Source organism: Larus michahellis, chromosome Z (assembly GCF_964199755.1).
Source record: "Larus michahellis chromosome Z, bLarMic1.1, whole genome shotgun sequence".
NCBI classification, from domain to species: domain Eukaryota; kingdom Metazoa; phylum Chordata; class Aves; order Charadriiformes; family Laridae; genus Larus; species Larus michahellis.
The window spans coordinates 67,727,404-67,751,214 of record NC_133930.1 but is presented as its reverse complement, the minus strand read 5'-3'; the positions used below and the strand labels follow the sequence as shown (position 1 = coordinate 67,751,214).

Genomic DNA, 23,811 nt, shown 5'->3' with positions numbered 1-23,811 from the left:
GCCAAAACCTGTGATTTTTTTCAACGAGAACAGTGCCTGTGTACGAGACGGAATTAGGGCTCCTCATGCTCTTCTCTGTTGCCTGGCCTTCCCAAGGAGGTCATTTGCCCCTTTTCACCCAGGCAAGAGGGGAAGGGGTTTGAGAGAGAAGACCCTGCCCGTGGATGCAGAGCCTGAGTGGGGACCCTTCCCAGTGAACAACTTGTAGGTGTTAAGTTGATCAAATAGACTTTCCCTCGCACACGTGCTTCTGCCTGGCAGGAAAAGACCCGTTTTGCCCCAAAAGCTGGTCAGTCCAGGAGCTCCCCTTGTCCTGTCAGACCAGCCACGACGAGAGGGGCCAGTAGCCCTGGGGCGAGCGAGGATCAACCCCTTCTGCCCGCCCCCCGGAACACGGGCTCCTCCCTCCTCTCGGTGACCAACGATGGCGCCGGCCAATCAGCGCCCGGGCCGCATGTGTTGACGCGTTGCCATGGCAACCCCGGGGGCGGGGACCACGGGCCGCCCCCCCCGCCACACCCTGCCAGGGCGCCGGGCCGCAGGGCTAGGGGATGCCCGTCCTAAAAAGTAAAGCAAAAGGGTAAAAGAATCTAAATACACTGTGGGAGGGGGGTGGGAAAGGTGTTCCAGGTGTGCTCACACAACTTTGCTGTTCGATTCTTTTCTTCCATAAAGGGCGAACCGAACCGAAAGGCAACATCAGAGAAGCCCGGGTCTGGAGAAAACTAGGGAATTTTGAGCCACTCGTTGGAGTGAAGGTAATGTTTAGGAAGGCGTTGACAATGTGGTGCCTCGCATGGTCTCTTGAGTGTTGGATCTGAATAAGACTGTGGGCTTTTGTAGGCTGGAGGGTGGAGGAATGGTTGGGCGCGGAGGCACTGTGGTTTTCCTTCAGTCCTGAAGTTGAAGCAAGTCTTCTGCCTAGCCAACGGGCACAGGCAGATGGGATCCTCTGGGGTTTGGGTACCAGGTTTTATGTATTTCACCTAATTTCCTTGTGGATCTCAGGTGGCTCTAGTGATGACACCCCTAGCCTGAAACTCAGTAAGCCAAGGGATAAATAACATAGTCCCATGTCCTGCCTCATCCCATTGCATCAGTGCTTGACACCAAAGTACCAGACAGCTGGATTCCAGCAGAGCTCAGAGGCCCAGTTATAAAGAAGCGAAAAGGTCAATGAGCGATGATTTGAGTGACTCCCTTCAGACCAGCTAACTGGTAATACATGGGTGTGTAATAGTGCTTACTGCAAGGATAATGCATTTATTCTCTGGAATTCATTTCTGCAGAAATTTGTGTGGCAAAACAGCATTTATCAGGTCAGATGTTCTGATTTCCTAATTCCCCCCTTCACTTTTCTTGGGAAATGGACTGCATTCATTTATGTGTGTGTTTCAATAGGCAGGAGAATATAATTGGAATCATCACGGGCAACTGTTTGGATACTGAAAGCTAGAAATGATACCCTGTGTAGAAGATAACCCTACCTGGCACATAATTACTGATTGTTCCATATAGCAGAAATTACCTCTTTCAGTTCTATTCCTGGAAAATATGTGGTGCTGAACAGTAATGACAAGATTTACTAGAAAAGCCAGAATATTTTTTTGGCTCGGAAAGCCAAGCGAAACAGAAAACTTTGCTGCCATTTCCAAGTGGTTGAACTTAAAGCTAGTTACAAAATTTCTTCTTAAGATACTTTCAGTAAACTGATTGCTAAAGTTATAAATTAATGCCATTGACTTAATTGCAAAATTATTTTTTAATTTAAATTTACTTTTCTATTTATTTAATTCCCTAGGACATTCATCTACAATAGAATGCATTGGTTTCTAACTAAGTGAAATTAGTTACATAATGAAGAGCTCAGACATACATGGATTTTCACGTCTCTTCATTTAATCCACATTATCTGGGGTTATTTCAGCCTTCTATGTATTCTTCTATACGTATTTCTATTGGCTCATGGAATTTAATAATATTCTATCAACTAAAGAATTATAAAACAGGACAATATAGACATAGGTAACAGCTTCAAATATAAAGTGAGAAAAAGACCACTGTTAAAAATAAAAAATTGTAGAGTCACCAAGGCCCAGTGGTACTGGGTAAAACTTGATGAATGAAGTTTGTCAGCCATGTCCTCTCACATCAATTACAAATTACTGTTGATCTAAAATGGGGAAAAACAATAATGTGAAAGAATGACATTTTGAGATTTATTACCAACAAGACCCTTAAAAACGAGTGTTCACCTACCAGTAGCCATCATTAGCCTTGTGCTATAATGCCCTCAAGCCTCATGCTGGATATAATGAGTGTTTCCATAGCAGAGATTTAGTAGGTGGCCATTTTCTTTTTGTGTCACAATATCATGAATGTTCTGCAAAGTATTAGGAGGTGCTGTATCATTCATGCAAGATCCAGTGATGAGTATTTAATAACTTCTTGTTAGGATTAACAACATTTCACAGAAGCAATGGAATGTCCAGAGTTTTTGTTGTTCTAGCCGCTTTCCACTTCAGATCATTTCATCTGCTTGTCTAGATTCCCTCTGCCAGTTCTCTATTATTGTGCCTTTCTGCTCATCATTTAGTTTTCATATTACTTTTAGTAGCTGGTGTATCTTAACTGAGCATAGGAATTGCCATAGTAATTAGATTATCTTGTTGAGTATCCTGTTCATAACAAAAGTAGTAAAAACCTCAGTTATGGAGTCATTCGTCAGCAGGAGCACTTCCTTTCTATTGAAAAAATATTAAGGTTGACTTACACTGTAAAAGATGAGAAAATTTATCCCTTCTGATTATTTTATCCTGCATACTGTAACTGTGGTAATGCAGATTATTGAGAAAAGTGTCTTTCCAGCACTGAATCACCCTACACTTCTAGTGACAGGCTCTCAGCACATGTGCATTGTCATCCTTCTTCCGAGTTCCACTGACTTGTGTCAGTTTGTACAAGCTGACATGCCTGCCTTCTATTTTTCTGTGTCAAACAGACTCTTGACCAATTATGCGTTTATCCATCCACCTATTTTTTCCCCCTAAAAGATCAGCCTACTGTCTTGAAATTATTGCACAAATTGCGTACTCACGGTCAAAATCACCGAAAATCAGCCAGATTCTGCACACATCAGTCCCAGACATGGAAATTTTCAACAAACACACCTGAGCTAGGAAGTACGTGTAGCTTACTTTGAGCTGTGTAAACTTACTTGCTTCGATGTCTGCTTGCTCTCACGTTCCTGTGCTGAGGGCAGGGTGAACACACCCAGTCTGTTCATTATCTGATGCATATCTGATATGCCCTCTATGATTTGGATAGTGTAAAATATTGCAGATTTACCACAGTAATTGACAATGATTAAGAATGGGATGCATAGTATCCCCAGTGTCACCCAAATCGGGAAAGTGTCTATTCTGGTTTTTACACAAGAGTAAGTGTGGAGGCAGGGTAACATTATTCATTTAAAAAATGAAATGAGTGTGTTAAATAATTGTATGTGAGTAAAATTAAGGTACCCTTCACCCTGGTAAATTGTAATGTATCACTAAGTAAAATATGAAAAGCAAGAACCTTGTTTGTAGAACATAAAGGATATTTAAGGCATTACTGGAGCAGGTCCAGAATTTTGAAATTCTGTCAAGTTAGTTACATTTTTTCAAGTAAAAATGTTTCACTTTTTCTCTATATTTTAACTAGTAGCCATCATAATTCCTTCACATAAGGTTATGAGTTCAATCAAATCAAAGGAATTATTGCTTATGTTTGGGATGAGGAGGACATAGTCACACAAAAGAACTGCTGGGTCACTAGAAGCAGTCTCCAGCTTTCTCTGGCAACAATGTCATAAACTTAAATCAAATAAATTTAATAAATAAAATAAGCTTAATTATTGCATAATTATATGTAGGGTCTCCTCAGATGCCAAGTATACAGTGACTGCTATTGACATCAGTGAATTTTGGATTGAACTGTGAAGTTTTAAGAAGGAAGAGAATCAGATCCAAAGAAAGACATGGGTGTTTTAATAAGTCAGAGGAAAATTACAGAAACATTTGACTAGGTTGATTGTCTCATCACAGCAGACACCTTAAATAGATCTTTATCAGAATCATATCGAAACCTCAGGGTTATGTATTTTCCTTCTGTTACATTCTGATGAACATTTGCACACACACACAGAGTAGTGATTTCGCTCTTGTGTGCTTGATACAGGTGCATCATTGAAGGAATTTTTAGTTTTGTCTAACTGATGCTTTAAACAACGGGGAAAGATGTTTGTTAGAAAATTCCCAGACAGTTGTAGCCCAGTTGTATACATCGTAAAATGGTGGCTTTTTAACCTGGTATATTTGATTTTGAGTATTCTTGCCTTGTGCTTTTAGCTGTCTGCATCCATGTTTAATGAAAGCATAACCACCAGCCTCTGGGCTGCAGATAGTGTAGGGCAGAGGGTACTGCTATACGTGCAGCTGATCCTCTGATGGAACAAGCTTCATACTTGGATGTTTCTGAGTGTGCATTACTCATAAGACATTTAAGCCAGGCTGCTGTGATGTTAGATTTTACAGACATACAAAATCTGGAAGCTGCCAGAAGTGGGGGTACATGCCAATATTTGTGTGTTCAGAGCTTGCAAATCGTTTCTTGAGATAGGAGGATGCATAAAAACATGGATCACTCTGAGCTATGACAAGAATAAGTGTCCTGATGTAGAAAACTCTGGATTTCCTACATCTCGGTGGTCTTTATTTAAGTTTAGTCAAGTAATAGATTATTCTTTTCACATGACCGAAGGAAAAGATTAGTCTTCAGGACTAATCAAAGGAGACTCCTCCAGCCAGGAACTGTAGAGAAAATGGAGTGCTGAGCTGGAAAAATGTGAAGGTTTTAATGTGTGGTTAATTTGCTAAAAATATTGTTGGAAACATAAGAATGTTTTTTCCTTTTATCTTTCAGTGAAAAAGAGATCCAACAGTAAGATACTACAAATTATCCAATATTTTTGTCCAACTTATGTTTGAGTACTTTGTCTTAACAGATTTCTAAAATGATTCATAATTGAGCAGTACAAAACAACATTTAGCACAAGAGAAAATACAGCCTAAGATGTTGGTTAAACTTCATTTGCTTTCCCTTAAAGAATAACGGGAAGCCTCATAGAAAACATTTTATTTGGAAAGAGCCTGAAGCAAGCCTTTTTGGCATTCAATGCAGGATGTCAGTTTGGTCCTTTCTGACACCTCTTTTATATGTAAATATAATGAAAACACAGTAGAAGGGAGAAAAAAGACTTACCTTTACCTTGACTATAAAATTAGGGAACAGCCTTACAAAATTCTGTGACCGGACTGATTTAGTGTTAGGGTGCTACGAAATCTAGATTAATTTCCTTTTTTTTTTTCCAATTTGCTGTGTTACGCTCAGCACATTACTTCATCTCTTTCTTTCTGTATCTTTTGTCCTCTTAGACTGAGTTGTTGTCCTTTGCCTTTTTACACAGTGCTGCTCAGACTGAGAAACCAGGATCTCTGGGTATTACTGTAGTGCAAGAAGTTGCTGCTTGTTGCTTCTCTTTTGAAGCTATTTGAGATGTTTGTAATTCATGTAACAGTAACATTAGGTATTACAATTGAAATAACTTTTCTTTTAGAACACTTGTGAGTTAGTCCAGTTTACATGAATCACCTTTATTAAATGACCCACGTAACTACAACGGTGATGTCACAAACAAGGCGTAAGACTTCAAGCACTGAGTGATGAACAGGCAGGATGAGTATACAACATAGAGCGTAGTATTGAAGGCAAACAAAGGGAAAACTTCTCAGAGTGAAGTGGGGAGTTGCATAAATAAGGGCTTACACAGCCAGGAACTCTTGAATTAAGAGCTCTTAATACTGGATTAATCACTATATTTTTGCAAGCTAAAATCAGTTTATTCTTTTTCAACGCAGACAGCCTGATCCATAGCTGGGCTTTCACCATGCTGTTGTATTTGAATGCCACCATTTTGGAGCCATATGTTTCCTGCTTGTTTTATTGTATCTCTGTGGCCTGTCACACACTTCCTCAGGCAGAACAACCCACGCAGACATTCTCATAACTTTGTTATGCGAGTCCTGATTTTGTAAGCACTCTCCAATTATAGATAACCTCTCCAAAGAGCCTCCTGGATATAAGCCAGTGCCACCTCAAGCAAGTACTCCATATAAATCCTTTTCATAGCTTTGTCAAGCACTGTTTTAAAAATAGTAAAGGAATCAGTTGTTCTCACTGTTTATTTTGCTTGTTTATGGTCCTCCCTCCTAAATCCAGATGTGAAAATTGTATCTGCCTTTAGAGGGAGTCAAGCATGTCCAAGGGGTATTTCTTTGAGATGTATAAGCTTGAAAGTTCTGTGACCTTTGTTTCAGCTCTGTGTTTATCTGGTACAAGGATTTATCTTGTCCCTTTCTGTACTGGCAGATGGGAGCGGCGACAGTAAGCCAGCCATACAGTTTAAATGGAGTTTACAGTCTGATACAGCTGCACATGGAGAGGCTGTGATATCAGTCAGCATTCATAAACTATATATAAACAGATTCCCCAAACTGTCACAACTGTTCCTGTATTTTGTCCATTGAATAAGCACAGTTGTGTCCTGGCAGCAGCAGGCTTCATGCAATGTGCTCTTCCACAAGGTAAACTCTGTTTTTTTCAGCTGGGAGGTCTCCATGTGGAATTCTAGCTAAGTCAAAGACAGTAGTGTTGAGGAGTCATTGGAAACAGCCAATTTAATCCCCCAGCTAGCTCAAGTATGTTTTGTTCAATTCAGTCAAGGAATCCAGGCTTATAAAATGACCTTATAATGGGTTTTGAGGAATTGTTTACATGAGCGAATCAAGAGAGATGAAAAACAGAGAGGGTCACTCTTTAGAAATGGGCTGCATACAGGAAATAGGAAACGTATGTGTCAACTTTGCTTCCAAGTTCCAACGCTGACATGAAAGAAGACATAAAGAAGGCCATTTCAGGGAAGAAGTTTCCACTTGCCTGTATAGGTTGAATCACACATGGCAGCTAAGAGAAGGCAGCATTACTGAAGCATGGATAATAATGCTATTGTTGCAATTTCTGGATAGGATAAACTTAAAAAGAGTGTGCAAGGATTCCCGTTTCTTCTTCAACACAAGAAGATAAAAGATGTACTGAGCTATTTGCACTCGTGTCATTCTGTTCTATTTTGGATAAAGTGAAGCTCTCAGCCTGATGCTGAGCTAGCTGTAGTATTTCACTTGCTTTTAATTAAATTGAACTCATCCATTAGCTGCAAGTGCCCTGTCACTGCAGTTCATGAGATTGTTTTTTAAGTATTGTACTCAGTGGAACTGCAGAGGAGAGGAATGTTTTCCCACAGCTATACACAATGATCAACCATACCTTCCCACCTTATGAAATAACGTTGCAACTTTTTTAAAGGAAAAAGTTAAGAAAGTTTTATGTTTTGAAAAGAAATGTTAAATCACAATCCTGATTTACTTCCACATCTTTACCACTGAGCATGAGAAAAGAAGATTTGAACTGCTCGTATGCCTTTTCATTTCACACTGAATTTATAGGAAGTTTCCAAATAACAACGGTCAACTTGGCAGGAATAAATGTAGACCAAATGGTGTAATCCCCACAAGGAAGCATAATTCTCTTATGAAGTATTTACAATAGCAAGCTTGGATACCCAACAATAGGTTATATTGTTAATAGGTTGTTTATAGCATCTTTTATTGACTGCTTCATTCTTAATAGTAACAGATTTAGTCACCTAACATTCTTCATGTGGCAGGCAGTTCAATGTCCACTGTTTCTTTAAGAATCCTCTCAGGTAGCAGAAAGTATCGTTCTGGCGTAAATCAATAAATAGGACATAAATAGGACCTTGCGAAGTTCAGAAGTTCCATGAAATGTAGCTGAACTTTCTGATGCTCCCTTCCTCTGACCCTCCAATAACCCTTATCTCCCCTGCCTTCGTGACCCTTTAATGTTTCCTTGGCTCTCCATTCCCTTCATCCTCCTAAAGAGCTTGGCGACTTCCCAACTTGGATTCATCCAACAGGCCACCCTCCTTGGAAACTCTCCCAGTCTTTGAAAGGGCTTTGCAGTAGAGTTGCCTCAATGCTAGTTTACAAAATTAAATCTCACACACTGTTGAATGATTCACCTAACTGAATCACATGCATGATCTGGTCAAAACTGGCAAACTTGTTATTGTGGCAAATTGTGGTACAAAGTGATCAGCCTTCTGCAAAGTTGAGAAAATCTAGGCCATCTATAAGGAAAACAGGGGAAAGGCTTTGGGATTTGTTGCACAAATAGCTTTTGTAATACTTTCTACACGGTTATCAAAGTTTTTTTGCATTAAGGGAACATTGCTGGTGAGGGCAAAAATGATTTCTTTAAAATTGGATAGCACCGGTTTGAAGACAGCTAACTGCCCAAGTATTATTAATTGCTACTGTCCAAACAGCTTGTAACCTTTCTTTCTTTGTTAGTTTGTAGCATGCTTTTCCACTAGATATTTCACAATAATACATCATGTAGGAGTCAGAACAAAAAAAGGTTTTTTTGATATCTGAAATAAAAATTACAGTGCTACGGTTTTGTGTATCCTTTAACATACATTATACACTTATCTGATAGCTTCAGACATGAGAGGATGCTACAGCCTTTTACCTTACTATATTTTTCCACAGACTGCAATTATATATTAAAGTTTTAGAGGAGCTGTTAACTTGGAGTGCTAAGTATAATGTCCCTCAAGAATTTTATTTTTAACAGATAACTGCAACATAGTTGTTCACAGAGATTTGTTCCAGTACAAATCACAGATTGGCTCTGGTGGTCTTTACATCTTCCAATTCGCTTACAAACAAATCTGAGCTTCACAGGAGATTTTGTAAAATGAGAAAATGTCACAGGTGTCCCTGGAAGATGCAACTTTGTGAATATTTAAGCAAGCAGTGTGAATGCAGCAATCTAAACATCTTTGTATGCCTGGCAAGAGGATGACTAATTGTATGAACCCGGTGATAGCTTATTTTTTCACCATTGCCCATGTCCTTAAGGTATCCTCTAGAATATTTATGAGACACTGGAATCAGCTCAGTGCTTCTCAGTGATACAGGCAAACATTAAGTATGTCATCCCAAAGTTAACGACAAAACTGTGGCCTTCCCCTTGGGCATAATGAAATTCAGCCCCTGGATTTAGAGGTGGGAGTGATAAGGGTGAAGAGGCTGCTGAGCGGGAGCAAAGTCTACCAGAGTGGCATGAAAAAAGAGCAGTTAAGAGCAGATCCAGGTTGGTTGGTGGCAGCAGAGAAAGTGACCTGACATGGGTCAGTGGATCTCTGGGTAGGTAACTTCCTAAGAAGTTTGGAAGGGTTGAGATAAAGTTTGGAACATTCAGTAAGGTCAAGGTGACTCTTAAGTCAAAGGGAGAGCTGCCAACCCCAGAACAGTGGCCATTACACCTTCACCCTATCTTTGGTGGCAAAATAAGCAATAATCAGCTGTTTCTTCTATTATAGATAAAGTGGGCAGTGATTACCTTGCTGTCCTTACCAGCCTGTCTATGCAACCTCTTCCTTGCTTATGACTAAAGCTAGCCTGCTAGTTAATTTTCTGTTCTTGCAATTAAACAATAGCCTCTATCATAGCATGCTTACAGTCTGAATTTTATTTTCTGATCCTTGGAGGACCAGCACAAAAAATTGTCTCTGTGAGAAATGAACATTGAAGTGATACAACACAAAGTTGTCTCTATACAAGGATGGATTGCAAATTCAAAAACTGAAATATGTTTAGCACTGTCTTCTTGAGACTAAACAAATACAGTGCCCATATCTTCTCCCCATATGGCATGTGCTTCAGCTGCCAAATCATCTCAGTAGCCTTTATTAATAAACGTGCTCCATTTTATTAATATCTCTCCTGTACTGCAAGGATCAAGACTGGTCAGAGAATTTGAGACACACACTCACAAATGCTGTGTAAAGGGGCCTAATAATTTCTGTCAGCCTACAGATTGGGAACGTTTTCCTTGCTGACTGTCCCTTTGGAGATTGGACATTAACATCTCTCTACTAAGTGACTTATTTTCACTTCTCTTGAGACAGGGAAATTATGTTTAACTATCAACAGAAATGGCTTAGAAATGAGACTATGTTAGAAATACCAGTTCTGTCAATAACTGAAAATAAAGCATGTTGATTATTCTCGAAACCACATGCATGTCAGCAGCTTCAATCCTTGCAAACCCATAGTCTTTTAAGTCCTTCATCACTTTACACGCTCTGAGACTAGAATTTCAGATTTACATTGTTCAGCTGATCATTAGGGGTAGAGTATATTTGATGTTATTTGTCTGCTATTTAAAAATCACAGAACCACAGAATTGTAGGTGTTGGAAGGGACCTTCGGATAATCATCTACTCCATCCACCCTGACAAAGTGTGTTCACCTAGAGCAGGTTGGACATGATCACATCCAGGCGGGTTTTGAATGTTTCCAGAGAAGGAAACTCCACCACCTCTCTGGGCAGCCTGTTCCAGTGCTCTGCCACCCTCAAAGGAAAGAAGTTGAAAATATAACAGTATATATAAAGTATAAAGATATAACAGAGTAGTAAGGTAAACTGATCCTTGTGATAAGCCACTGGATGTTAACCTTAGCAAAAGAGATAGTGTTTATTAATATGTGCTGATTTAATTTTTTTCAGGTTCATATAAAACCAAAAGGCAAAAAACAAACACACAGAAAACCTCTTTCCCTACTGGAATGGCCATTAGCAGTTTTCCAGCTTTCAAGTCTGTAGTATATTCCAGCCGATGAAACTGAATTAAGAAGATTGAGCATCATGCTGAATAACAGACTTTCCCCAGACCTTTATGTGTAGGACACAGAAGTTTCTTGAAATGTTGTACACTTCATGGAAAGAAATGTCAAGAAAAAGAATGTGAACAAAGCCTGTAACACTCTGCCAAGTGCTGGAGAGGCCCCTGCTATTGTCTCTAATATCTTGCCTTCAGAGCAGGTTTCACCACCTAACGTGCCAGATCTCCCTAGAATTTTGCCCGAAGTAGTGCGTCTAGAAGCTGGACCCCAGAAAAGGCGACCAGGCACTGCAATAATATCAAAACGGTCAGATACTTCAAACATGTCTCGGATGCCACTGAATTGGCCCGTCATCCCACCAAGAAGACCTGGCTTCAGGGTATGCTATATCTGCGGCAGAGAATTTGGGTCGCAGTCTATTTCTATACATGAGCCCCAGTGCCTAGAGAAGTGGCACATTGAAAACAATCAGCTACCAAGGCATCTCAGAAGAGCGGAGCCCAGGAAACCTGAGGTCCTGACTGGTGGTTCCTGTAAGCTTACAGCTGAAGATGAGGCAGTTTACCATAGTGCTCAAGCCCAGCTCCTGCCCTGTGGAAACTGTGGACGAACCTTCCTTCCTGACCGTCTCATTGTGCACCAAAAGAGTTGCAGAGGAGGTAGCAGCGGTGTGGGGCTGGCAAGCTCCAGCCCCCATAAACCTTGTAAAGGCCCAAGCTCTGTGTCTGGCTCAGCACGTGATGATCCATCCAAGACCTCTCAAGGAAAGAGAAGGGTTGCACCAGCCATGTTAGACAAGGTAAATTGCCAATCACATGCTGTTTGAAAGAGCGTGGATGCATTTTGACGGTAGGCACTCCAGGGGAGAATGGGTTCCCATCAAATTTAAAATCACTTTCCTTCAGAAGGAGCTTTTGGCTCCATGCAAATGTTTCTCTGATGAACAGCGGGTAAAGGAAAGGGGAATATTGTGCGTGTAAGGGAAACTACTAATTCCTATTTCTTTTGGTTTTCCTGCTGAAAGGGAGTAGTTGGGTTCTCATATTCTGTGGTGCTGTGAGGGTTATGTCCCCAAAAGGGACCCTTGTGTGCTATAGTTCCACAGGAGATTCTCTTGAGCAGCTTAGGCAAGCTTTGAGTGTTACATGTTTTAGCAGGTTTTAGGTATTTTTATTTAGCTAATATGAAATACAGTGTTTCATTATCCTGTAAACACTCCAGTGATTTTCATTTTTTACCGTTATTCTTAATCTTGGCGTGGAACACGAGTTTACTGAGGACTGCATGTTCAAAGGCAGCAACTCGGAGTATAACAACAACAAAATAAGACTGCACATTTCTTTCCACTGAATTTGATTCAAGATCCAAGAATAAAGAAGCTGATTCACATTATCCAAAAGCTACACAAAGTTTTGGAAAATGGCGTATTTTTTTCTGCATTTGTTTCTGCACAAGCTGTCTTTTGGCCAGGACATTTGTAAAAAGATAGATGTCTAAATTTAGGCCCAGTGTCTAAAATAAAAGGCTTTTTTTTTTTTTTTTCCAGTGGGGGTTGGACTCCTGATTGCCTACATTACTTTTGAAAATGGGATGTAGCTTTCTCAGTCACCAAAGGAATGCAATGCTATGCAGAGCATTTCTAAAAACATTTTAAAAGTCAAAGAATGCTGTATTTCAGTTTTGCAGCTGCTAAATATAATGGAGCTAATAGCATTATCCTAACAAACATGAGAATAAAGACAATGTAAGGCATTTTTATATTGTGCTATTTGAGGCCACTAATTGATAGATATTGTCAAATTAGGTCCACTCCTCAGGTCTTTTATCAGGAAATTTCAAGTAACCCATAAACAGTTCAAAGTGCTGTGCAGGTGTATCTATAGCTATAGGAAAGGCAATGTTCTTGTTGTGTTACACTATGTTGTAATATTTACCAAAGAACTGGTATTGCTTTAAAGGTGATTGTTCAATGAAAAGCCTGGGTGTGAAGCAGAGTTTACAAAACTCTCTGCTCCATCCATCACTCATAACTCTGTATGTTTATTAAGAAAAAACAAAACAAAAGAAAGCGGGGCGGGGTGGGGGATGGGGAGAATGTCCATAGTTATAATGTCATAAAAAAACCCCAAGTTTAGAGTGTGGTTTGGCCTTGAGGGTCACTCTGTAAAAATGTTGCCCTCTTGCACAATATATCTGCTCCCTGTGTGGATTAGTCACATCTGCTGACTTGTTGAACAACAACTTTATTACCACTTCTTACTTCTGTGAGCTCTGCAGAGCCAGAATGATACGTGTTCGAATCTGTTCTTCCTTCTGTGTGAACAACAGGTTTCCTCATTTACTTCCAAGCAGTTACAGTTCATCAGTTGCACCAGAACTAATGAGGCTGTACAGCTTGCAGTTTGTGATTGACTCTGAAGGACTTTATTATTAACAGTGACTTTCAGGAAGGGATGATGGATTTTACCTCTCTGAGATCCTTTATTATTTTTAGAGCTGTCCTTTTGTACAGAGGTATGTGTTAAGGCAGAGATAGGAATGGAAACAGTGAAAGAAATATCCTGTGACCCCAGGGGCTGTTCGGGACTGGCAGACTGCTTCTAAGGAGTGGTCAAATGAAGCCTTTTTTCCATAGGTTTAAATTTTCTGTGTGAGGGTGTCCACTTCCAGTTGAAAGGTCTACACATTGCAGGATGTTGAAAAGCACTAAGCTCACGGAAGGACTGCAGATACGCTATAAACAGGGACAAAGTCTGGGTCTCCTCTACAGCCTTCATCTTTTTGCAGCATATGGTTTTAATGTTGCTCACCTTACCAGCTACTCGGCCGCTAATTAATTCTGTTAAAGAATAGCGGTGGTGGAGTGAAAGGCAATCTGCTTTGGTCCTGTCAGGAAAGCATTAGGGTCAGATCATGTCTCACTTAACGGGCCTTTTCACTGTGACAGTGAATTGTTTAAGTACCTGTTTAAAGTCCTGATTCAGAAAAACGTCAGGGGGAAGGAAAAACTGAAAAACCCCCCAACCCTTATGTAAGTGTATTTAAGAACTGTAATGCTACTGTCAAATTAATTTATGCACTGGAAGATGTCCTAAATTCAAAAACTGGATTTTCCTCATTTTAAAAATAAAGATCTGACTGACTTAGTGGTACACCATGTAAAGGGCATTTTAACTTCACAACTGCAAGCACTTTCTACTGTGTGCCTCTGTCCTGGAGCTCTCTCTCCCTCAGCAAGTGCAGGATCAACTAGACCAGCATCATTGCTGACAAACACTTACTCAGTTTGGTGTTAAATGCCTTTAGAGCTGGGGACTCAACAGCCTCTGTAAGCCATCTCTTCCACTAACTGTCCTTGCTCTTGGAATGCATGAACACATCTGCGTTAATCGTATCTGGCTGTGTAAAACAAACAACAGCCTATGCTTAAGAGATTCTCACATCAGCTCACAAATTCTGTTTTGGATTCTGCTGTGATGCCCCAGAAAATGGAAGAGATATCTGGGACTACTGGAATTCAGATTTGCACTAGAGCAGTGTGTTTTTTCTTCATAGATCAAAATGTCTGCTACATGTAAGTGAGTATTAATGACTTGCTGTGGGTGTATGTGTTACAGATTTTTTGACAACAGATAACACTGATCCTAAAAGCCTATCAGATGTGTCACTAGCATCTGGTGCTGCCATCTGCTGTTTTCTTCTTATCAAGTTAACTACCTAAAAATAAGATTTCAGTGGTCTTCCTTTACCATACTGTATTGCATTTTAAAACAGCATAAGTCTTGAAAACTTGTGTAACAACAAAATGTTGGTGTTGTATCTTGCTCTAGCATAAAGTCATCTAGTCACTTGGTAAAATGAAAACTTCAGATGCTGTGTGATTCTAATGAAGGTGAGAAGTCAATGATAAACTTTGTTTGCCTCCACTGCAGCAGTTTTGAACATCTTAGGAGAATACTGACAAACATATTTGCAAATCCAGAAAGTTAGATGAGGATGGACAGTGACTGGATGGTTTGAGTGAACTTACTGGGTATTACCATGGAGAATAATTGAGCTTCCTGCCTTTCTGCTTTTAGACAAATGCCGTGTTTATTATACCGATGTATTTCTTTTCCAAGATAGCACATCAGGAGTAAAATGGAATATGCTAGTTCTTCCAGTGGAGTAAAATCTTTAATTACCTAGATCATCTGGCAGAATCACCTTGCTGTTCAATGAAATTTCATACACAGGCATATGACCAGTTCTAATGTTAGTCTGCTGTTGTGTTGGGGCAGTGGCTGAAAGCACTCCAGAAGGCTGTGAAATGCACCTTTGGATGGTTGTGGGACCCACACCACAGCTTGTCCCTGTCCTTTATGCAAAATGCCTTTTACTTTTCGGAGAAGGATGTATGGAAAGGGCTGCTATCATACAACACGATGCTGTTGCCACGTGTTTGTACCAATCTGTTCCCGAACCTCTGTTCCTTGGGCAATTCAAACTTATGATGAGAGCTCTGGCCTAGAGCAGGAGGCCTCCCCTCCTCCCATCAAAATACGTGGATAATTAAACAAATAAGAAAGGTGGTGTGTGTGCAGCCCTGGATGATAAATATTTATGGAGGGGAGTTTGGGAGTCAGTTTTATTGGGTGTACTTAAGAAGAAATTAAAAGCTTTGTGCAGCATGGGAGGATTTGACCTCACGTAACACCATAGCAGCAGCCTGGGGCTAACCTCAAGTAATGTCAGGTCTATTGAAAATACATAGTTGCATAGCCCTCTGAGCTAAATAACTTCATTCATGTCACGCAGACATACTTAGCAGTCTCAGAGAAAAAAGAAAATACTGAGACACCAGAGGAAAGCCTCACTGCACTGTTAGGTATTTGTAGGTATTTTTATAATAACACATATCCTCAGGAACAGACCTTCCCTACAAGCCTTTTCAAAAGTGAAAAACAAAGCAGTGAGCAGACAGCCTAGCCACTGGCCTGTGAGTAGTTTGGGTTGGAAAATTGTGGTGATTCCAAAAATAGTTTAGTTTCAAACTGCAGGCCTCCAGATGTGACATTTGGGATAGGCACACTCTGAAGACAAAAAGAAATGAAGGTTAAATATCATCAGCTGTAGAAATTCCAAATAAGCTTATCATATCTCATATTCCCCAGTTAAGCAACAAAAGAGGTGTTACTACCAATTGTAAGGATATTCTCCTTCAGGTTTTATTTTTCAACTTTTTTAACGTGTGTATTTGCAGAGAAGGATTTGTGGATATGATTTTATGTGTGGTGATGGTTCAAACTCACTACATTTATGGAAAAAAATAGTTCCATCCTTAGACTGATCGGATTCCTTTTAATGAGTTCTGGTCTCTGCTATTGTTTCTGTACAGTTTTTAATTGTGGAAGTTACAAAACAGAAACATTTCTACTTGAACAGATTTTGTAAACATTTTTTCGACAAATAGGGTTTAGTTATAAGTCAATCCCAATTGATAACTTTGGCAAACAGAATCCTCTATTTAGCTGTAGGCCTGTTTTTTCTCAGTCGCAACACAAAATCTACCTATAAACGCTCTGTCAGGATCTGGAGGGATCGGAGAACTTCTCATTCAGTCTTTAGGTTTTCAGGTGAGACTGCCGAAAGAACCACCTCAGAACTGTGGAAATGTGTCCAGATTGCACTGGATGGAGATCGATAGCTTTTGTCTTGCAGGTCTCTGGCAGCTGTTCAGTAGTAGGACATCACAATGACTTTAGAACGTGTGTAATGGGTTTTTGAATGAAGCAGTCAGAGATAAAAGGCTATCTCCATTCACAACAGGTGGCTTTACACCTAGTATATTTTTAGAAAACCATTTCTAAAATGCTATAAGCCTACCCGTAACAAGCATGCACACTGAAATGAATCCTCTGACCTCAAGAGCTTAGACTGTAGTATCCTTACATAAAGCTCTCCAGAGCCTACATAGAAACATCCTGTGCCCTCAAAAGACACTGTATCCAGACCCAGAATCTTATCTCCAAATCAGACAAGGTCTATCTCAAGATCTGAAGGAAACAGGTGAAAATCGATAATGAAAAATTAGAAGGCATTGTAAAAGCAGCTGTTGCTATATTCAGTTATGAATAGGAAGAGGTTTTTTATATACATATTTATATATATATAATATATACTATTATTTCATCATAAGAGGATGAAAATGTCATTGGAAAGACTGTCTTTGGATAAGTTATATTTAAATTCACTGTGAGAACTTTCCAGATGAAGTCCAACTTTTCCCAGCAAAATTACACTTTGTAGAGTAGTATTTCTTCATGTAATTGAGTTTACATGTGTGATACAGGAAAGAAAGCTTATGCAGATTGTTCACTAATGACATTTTCAGACTGTAACACAAATGCGAGAAGAACTGCCCAGAATTTCTTGAATACGACGATGGGCTGATGGAGAAAGTCATGAATACTGGAACAGGTTACGCTTTGTCTTACACAGCAGCAGAGGAAAAAATGAAATCCCCACCTCCCTTGTTTGAGTGAGAAAGGCTTCCCGTGTTTGGTCTGGCATGGCTGTCCCTCTACCTTGTAGGAGGGCAGGGAATGGCTCATCTCTTACTGGTATTCTGCAGTCAGGAGCGCGGGAAGCGCTGGCAGTTGTGAGACCCATCAGTGTGCCTCAAAGTGCTGTCTCTGCAGTAGGTTTTTACGCTCCTCCTGGAGCAGGGCTGGTACTGACACCACGCCTAGCCCAGGATGTGCCTAAGGACACAGTCGAGTCCATAATCTGCAATACCGCAGTAATTATATATTTTTCAAGCTTAGAATATGTATTTGTGGGGTTTGGGGTTGAGGGATTTTTGTCCTCTGCTGAGCTGTTTTCCTCTGCGAACAAAAGCAGATCTGCAGTGCAGAAACAATGACCTGCTTTGGGTCCAGTTCTGCTCTCGCTGCAGTCACTGGCAAAGGTCACCCTGAGGCCTTCAGGATAAACAAGCAGCAGTTCCTATTTTGCCCCCCCCCCATCCTGAAATATCCTGGATTGGTTTTAATCCTTCAAGGCCAGGAATCCCACCAGCTAAATGATCTGTGGCAGAAGTAACGTGGGGTTAGGGACCACAATCGCAAGCTTGAGATGGCTGCCCTCACTGTCCATATTAAGAGACATGCTAAGGCTGGACACAGCTAAGTATTAATTAGGTGAAACACGTGAATTTTCAGCCCACTGCCTGCAGAAGGAGCCTACCTGTTCCAGGTGGCCAGTTCATGAGGCAACATCTCTTACAAGCTTCCAGACTGAATCCGGTCAAAACAAAACTGCTAGAAACAGTTACACTGATTTCACAGATCTGAATCAGTTTCTTAATCTACATGATTGTTTTCATTCGAAGTTGTTCTGATTCAAAACTAATGTTGAAAACAACACTTATTGTTCTCCACGATTGTTATTTGTAGGCACAAGTGATAAGACGGCCACCAGCAGTGATTTGTTACATATGTGGACGTGAGTACGGAACAAAATCTATTAGCATCCATGAGCCACAATGCCTGAAAAAATGGCACCAGGAGAATGACATGCTACCCAAGAACTTGAGAAGGCCAGAGCCCAAAAAGCCTGAAGTCAGTCCCATACAAGGTAAGCTGCAGACAAGTGAGGAAATGGGAGGAAGAAAGTGGGAGAAAGAAAAAAAAAAAGAATTTTAAGCAGTAGATTAATGATTTGCAAGTACTTCTGTCTCCATTTTACTCCGAAGAGAAGGTAGCTATTGTGGCTTCTTTTAAGCTTTCTCTTAACTACCCTGTGCTTCTTTTGTGTTGCATCCATGAGAAGTAAGAGTAGTTGTTGCCTTGCGGGACATGCCTCCTGGGACAGTCCTCCTTATGCATCACAATGCTCTGAATCATAACACAAAAAGATTAGCAACCTTCTTTACAGCTACATCACTGCCTTTTGACTATTTCAACACTGTAGAAAGGCACATTTTGAAATGGGCAAAAGTATCCAAGAACAGCATGCAGACTTGACACATACAGTCATTAACTTAAAATACCCGTCAGGCAGCATAGGGATAGATACTTCAGCCAGGTTTTACACCTATAGTGTCATTTACAAAAAAAAGCCTGATGCTACCACTTAACAGTGAGTGGCCTCAGAAACAGGAGTTCTGTGGTGAAATATGAAATACAATACTAGATGCATGATGACTGGTGAAAAAGAAGGTATTTTTAGAACCTACCTATAACGTATACTTGTTCAGGTTTTTATTAATATATGTTTATAGATAAAAATGCAGTATCTTCTCCAATGAACAACCAGTGGATGTTAGTGGTTTCTTTTTATTTACAAGCTTTGGAAGCTTTCTTTGTGAGACATTATAACATAAACACAGTGGGAAAAAGTATATGTAGTCTAAAATAAACATTTTATTTCTGCCAATTATGTGTGTTTGTGCTGTGGGTTCTGTTTTGTAAGATGCCTAGATCCCACTTCTTCAAACCAATGAAAACTGATGATCCTCAGCACCTGACAGAGCTGGGCTCCTGTGTGTATCCCCAGGGGTCTGCGCTTACTGTGGGACCAAAAGGAAAACTTATCTGTGCTCTGCCTGGAAGCTGCTCCCAGGACTTCCCCATTCACACGTAAAGTTATTTCGCCGTTTCAGCTGGATGCTTTCCCTGGCCCTGCCAGCTGGTATGGGCTGCTTTGGGCCAAGTCTGGACCATTTGCTCAGAAGCAGTTAATTCACCCACTTTTTTTTTTTTTAATATATTCCCCATAATTTCCCACAGCTTCCCCTAATGTCTGGAAAAGTAGACAAATTCTCCTAAAACTCACTGTGAAAGAGTCATACACTAGATCAGCTTACAGCAGTACAAAGAAATACGTCCCCAGAAAACACACACAGAAAAGGATCACTGAGAACACTAACGAGCTGTTCAAAATAATAATAATCACAAAAAATAATATCAAATCAGGACTTGACTAGCAGATGCCAAGCAGCAGAGTTGAATCTGCAGTAAAAGATAGGTTCAAATGCCATTTTCATTTTACTTGCTCTTTTTGTTGTTAAACTCTTTTTAATTATTACATATTGAGTGGTAAAAAAGAGGGAGAAAACGAGAATTCCATCTGAAAGATGAGGAGGCAAAAGGACAAATCAGGTTATTTTGAAATACCCTTGTTTTATTTTGAAGGAGTGGAAGCAGAAAGACAACCGCTCTTTGAGAGAACAATCCAGCAGAAGGCTCCCAGATATGAATCAGAATATTGTCTCATTTATGCGATGAGTCATATCAGGCGCCATGCATCTCCTATGAGGTGTTGTGTGCCCACGATTCCCCAGGGGACACTGACCTGCTTCCAGCATCTGTCCCTAAATGCCTGCTGATGCAAGCCTGATCAGTTCTGTAGCTTGAGCTGAAACTGTTGTTCCCCCTGCAGTTGCCTCATGCTCCTGGCCTTGAGAAAATAATCTCAGTGTTGTTCTTTTTCCGTAAGACTTACTCTCGATCATCTGGTAAATGCTATAACTGACCTTGAGACCACATACACGTACTGCATGTCTCACAGTTTCTCAACTTAGGGAGGAGGGATTACCCCTGTTGTTGAATGGAACAGGCAACGTTCAAAAAAAGCTCAGCGATATTAACTGCTTACATAAAACTTTTTATAACTTACATAAATCTTTTTCTGAAAACTCAAGTGTCACAGGAAGACAACCGCTGCCCTGATTACACAGTGTTTTGTTTGTGGAATGCCTAACACATGCCTGCGAGGAGAAAGTCATCTCTCTCTCTCTTTTTTTATATTCAATAAACTTTCCAAAGTACAGAAAATACACATTCATTTCCTGCAAGCAAAGGGGATATTTGTCTCAGCCAAGAAAAGAAACACTACTTGGTTGCTCTTCTAACAAAAAGAACATTAGGAACAGGCATATTAAGAGATCTAAGGCTTATTGTGGTTATGTGAACCATTGGATATGAATCATATTAAAACTGTATGGGCCTTTAATGAAGAGCTCTATCATGTGCCAATGACAGAAACCATGGAATATTTTTAAATGTACAAATCCTTTTTTTTTAAAAATTGTCTGCTGCTAACAGTTCAAAGACAAAACTGGTTTTGGGGGCTTTTTTTCTGTATTGTCTGTATTGTCATACCTTCTAAGAAGGGCAAAGCAAATACATCTTCAAATTGAGCCATGTAGATTTTTTTCTGCATGCACTTCAGATGAAAACTCCTAAGGTCTAAATCCACTTATTAAGCAACCTACCTGGCTTTTTTAGAAATCAGTTTGAAACAACACTACATGAAAGTCCATTTCAAGATGAAAGTAAACAAGATTTTTTTTGTACTCAAATGAAACCTTGAAAATACATCTGATGTGAGTGTTTGAAGAATGCTCCTGAGCTTTCAGAGCAGTCACTTTTCCCACAGTGGAAAATAACTGAGGGTAAGACTGGATTAGTGTTTAGATGACAATAGATGCACCAGTGCAATGACCTCACTGAAAGTTGTGGCTTAAAAGAACTGTAGGTTTTGTCTGTAACGTTTTAGGCTTACCTAAGCTTTTCTCCACTTATTGGCAAAACTTGCATAGACTTCAACAGGAAGAAAATTGGGCCCCTTGTCCAGAGCAGTACAAAGAACATATTCTCAAGTACGATACGCTCCCGCCCATTGCCATGGTCAGATAACATATGCTCATTAAACAGAACTTGAAGTAAAGCCAAAAAGTGAAATTTGCTGATAATAGTATGTATGCAAAGATGTTAATAATTAGCTGAGAATGCATATCATAACACACAGCATGATGTTTTCTCTGTACTTTCATACAATACAAAATGATTCAGTTTGAAGTTAATTTAATTCAACCCCTGGGACAAAAAGCAGAGTCTTTTTTATGTATTTTTTACTCTTTTGCTTCTTTCTTTTCTTTCTTTTTCATTTGCAAAAGCAATATGGTTTGGTTAAACTGAAAGGCTCAGGCAACAGGTATTTCCTGAAAATATTTTCCATAAAGAGTTGAATGTGGGTCTCCAGAATGAAAGCTGATACTTTCTTTTTTTAATTTTCCAGCCAAAGGTTTCTATGATCTCGATTCTCTAAATGAGGCTGCCTGGATCAGCGCCCAGAACCAGCTAGTTCCATGTGATATTTGTGGGCGTACTTTTCTTCCAGACAGACTGGTCGTCCACCAGCGGTCCTGTAAACCGAAACCAGCAATGTGAAGTGGATGTGACACGCATGAATACATATGCATGCATGCTCACACACACACCTGAGTACACACACACGCACCCGTACCTTTCAGCCAATCCATGAGAGAAATAAAATCCGGCTGGAGAGCCATGAGCATCAAAACTGTAGTTTGTCATCAGATCACATGATCCAAAAGCCTCCAGAGTAAAACCAGCAGTTGCTACTGCAGTGCAAGGTCAAATATGGTGATTTTTTTAGCTCAGCAGTAGCAAAAATGCCTGCTTATTTGTGTCATTCAGGTAGCATCACCTTGAAACCACAGTTTGAGAGGGATGGCATAAAAATACTTAGAAGTAATGTTAACTATCATGTTCCTTCTCCTGAGCCTGTGCTTTGTTGAGTGCAGGAGAACCCAAGTGTTCCCAGCCTCCCCAGTTGCTTTCTGAATTGCTGTGCTGTCTTCATCTCTATTGGTCAAATGTGGGATGTTCTTCAGGCCCGTTCCTTTCACAGCCCTTCAGATTTAGCTACCTGGACCTTCAAAAGAAATTGGGCCTTCTGCAAGCATTTCCCATTTTACTTGGCATGTTTGGTTATTGTATTCAGTGAAGTACAGAAAGAAATTAGCCATAGCTGTTAGGGGTCTTTCACTGCAGAGATGCCCAAAAGAGTATCCCACAAGGATCCATCTTGTAGTCTTGCTTTCAACAGATCTGCCAGACTGGGAGAGAGATGGTATAATGTCAGGAGCTCCCTTGTCTGCAGGGACGCTTAGATACATGTCCCTTGCTCAGTGAATATATTCACCTCCTGTTTCAGAAACTGAAGCTTCAGACAACCTTTAGGAAATGAGAGTTTCGATAAGGAGTAACTCATTGAATCTCAGTGGAAGCAAAGCCCAAGTGATGTTCATCAGGAAAATTCTTTGAAAATTTTGTTCCCCCACTATAGAAGACTTGTCTAGCGTAAGGACCTCCATCTGAACTTGACTAATCAGAGAAACAAAGTAAGTCCTTTGAGTTTGTTGGTTTGGGTTTTTTGTTTGTGTCCTTGTCCATCTTTGGCATGAGCCTATTCATTGACTCCCACTCAGATCTTAAATCCATGGAGCACTCCAGTGTTCACATCCTTGTGGGACTGTGCAGCTCATGAACCCCTTGACTGCTACAAGTGAAACATTGCCATATAAAGGGATCCAGCCATGGGGTGAAAGCAGAGACTGGCTGTTTTTAGAAAACACCCCAAAAGTGCCCTCTTCTTGGAGCGTTTCTTCCTTAAGAATGATACTGACCATGTGATTTATCCTCAGCTCAATAAACCAATCATGCCAAAAATTTTATAAGTCAGAGGAGCACATCTTTGTCATTAACTTGGTAAAAGAAAACATATTTTTATGTCAAGCCAAAACAAGCATGGTGTGTCAGATGGCTGGAATAAAATACCACCCTGCCCTCTGTGCCAAATGTGACCATAACAGAGAGCCAGTATGAGCAAGAAGGGTAGGTATTATACAAGAAAGCTGTGGGGAAGTTGTTTGAATATGTTATTTTGAAAAATGCTATTATGTTACATAGTAGAATCAGTGCCAAAACGCATCAGTGAATAGGTTAAACACATGAAGGAGGTAATACTCGCTTTAACAAGGTACAGCAGAGAGCACTTTTTATTATTATTTTACTTTCTCTGAAGCATTTTATTAAGTAGTTAGTGAGGTTATTCAAAAGGTATGACAAAATCCAATGCTACTTAT

The 23,811-nt window shown here is 40.1% G+C and overlaps 1 protein-coding gene across 1 annotated transcript; it reads left to right on the top strand.

Annotated features, from left to right (window-relative positions):
- The first annotated feature begins 489 nt into the window (after nt 1-489).
- ZNF475 (zinc finger protein 475) lies at nt 490-23,390 on the top strand. Its single transcript, XM_074570820.1, has 5 exons — nt 490-580; nt 676-758; nt 10,759-11,673; nt 18,311-18,491; nt 21,939-23,390. Exons 3-5 carry the CDS (start codon nt 10,969-10,971, stop codon nt 22,088-22,090), a joined length of 1,038 nt encoding a protein of 345 aa, XP_074426921.1. The 5' UTR covers nt 490-580; nt 676-758; nt 10,759-10,968; the 3' UTR covers nt 22,091-23,390.
- Nucleotides 23,391-23,811: the final 421 nt, after the last annotated feature.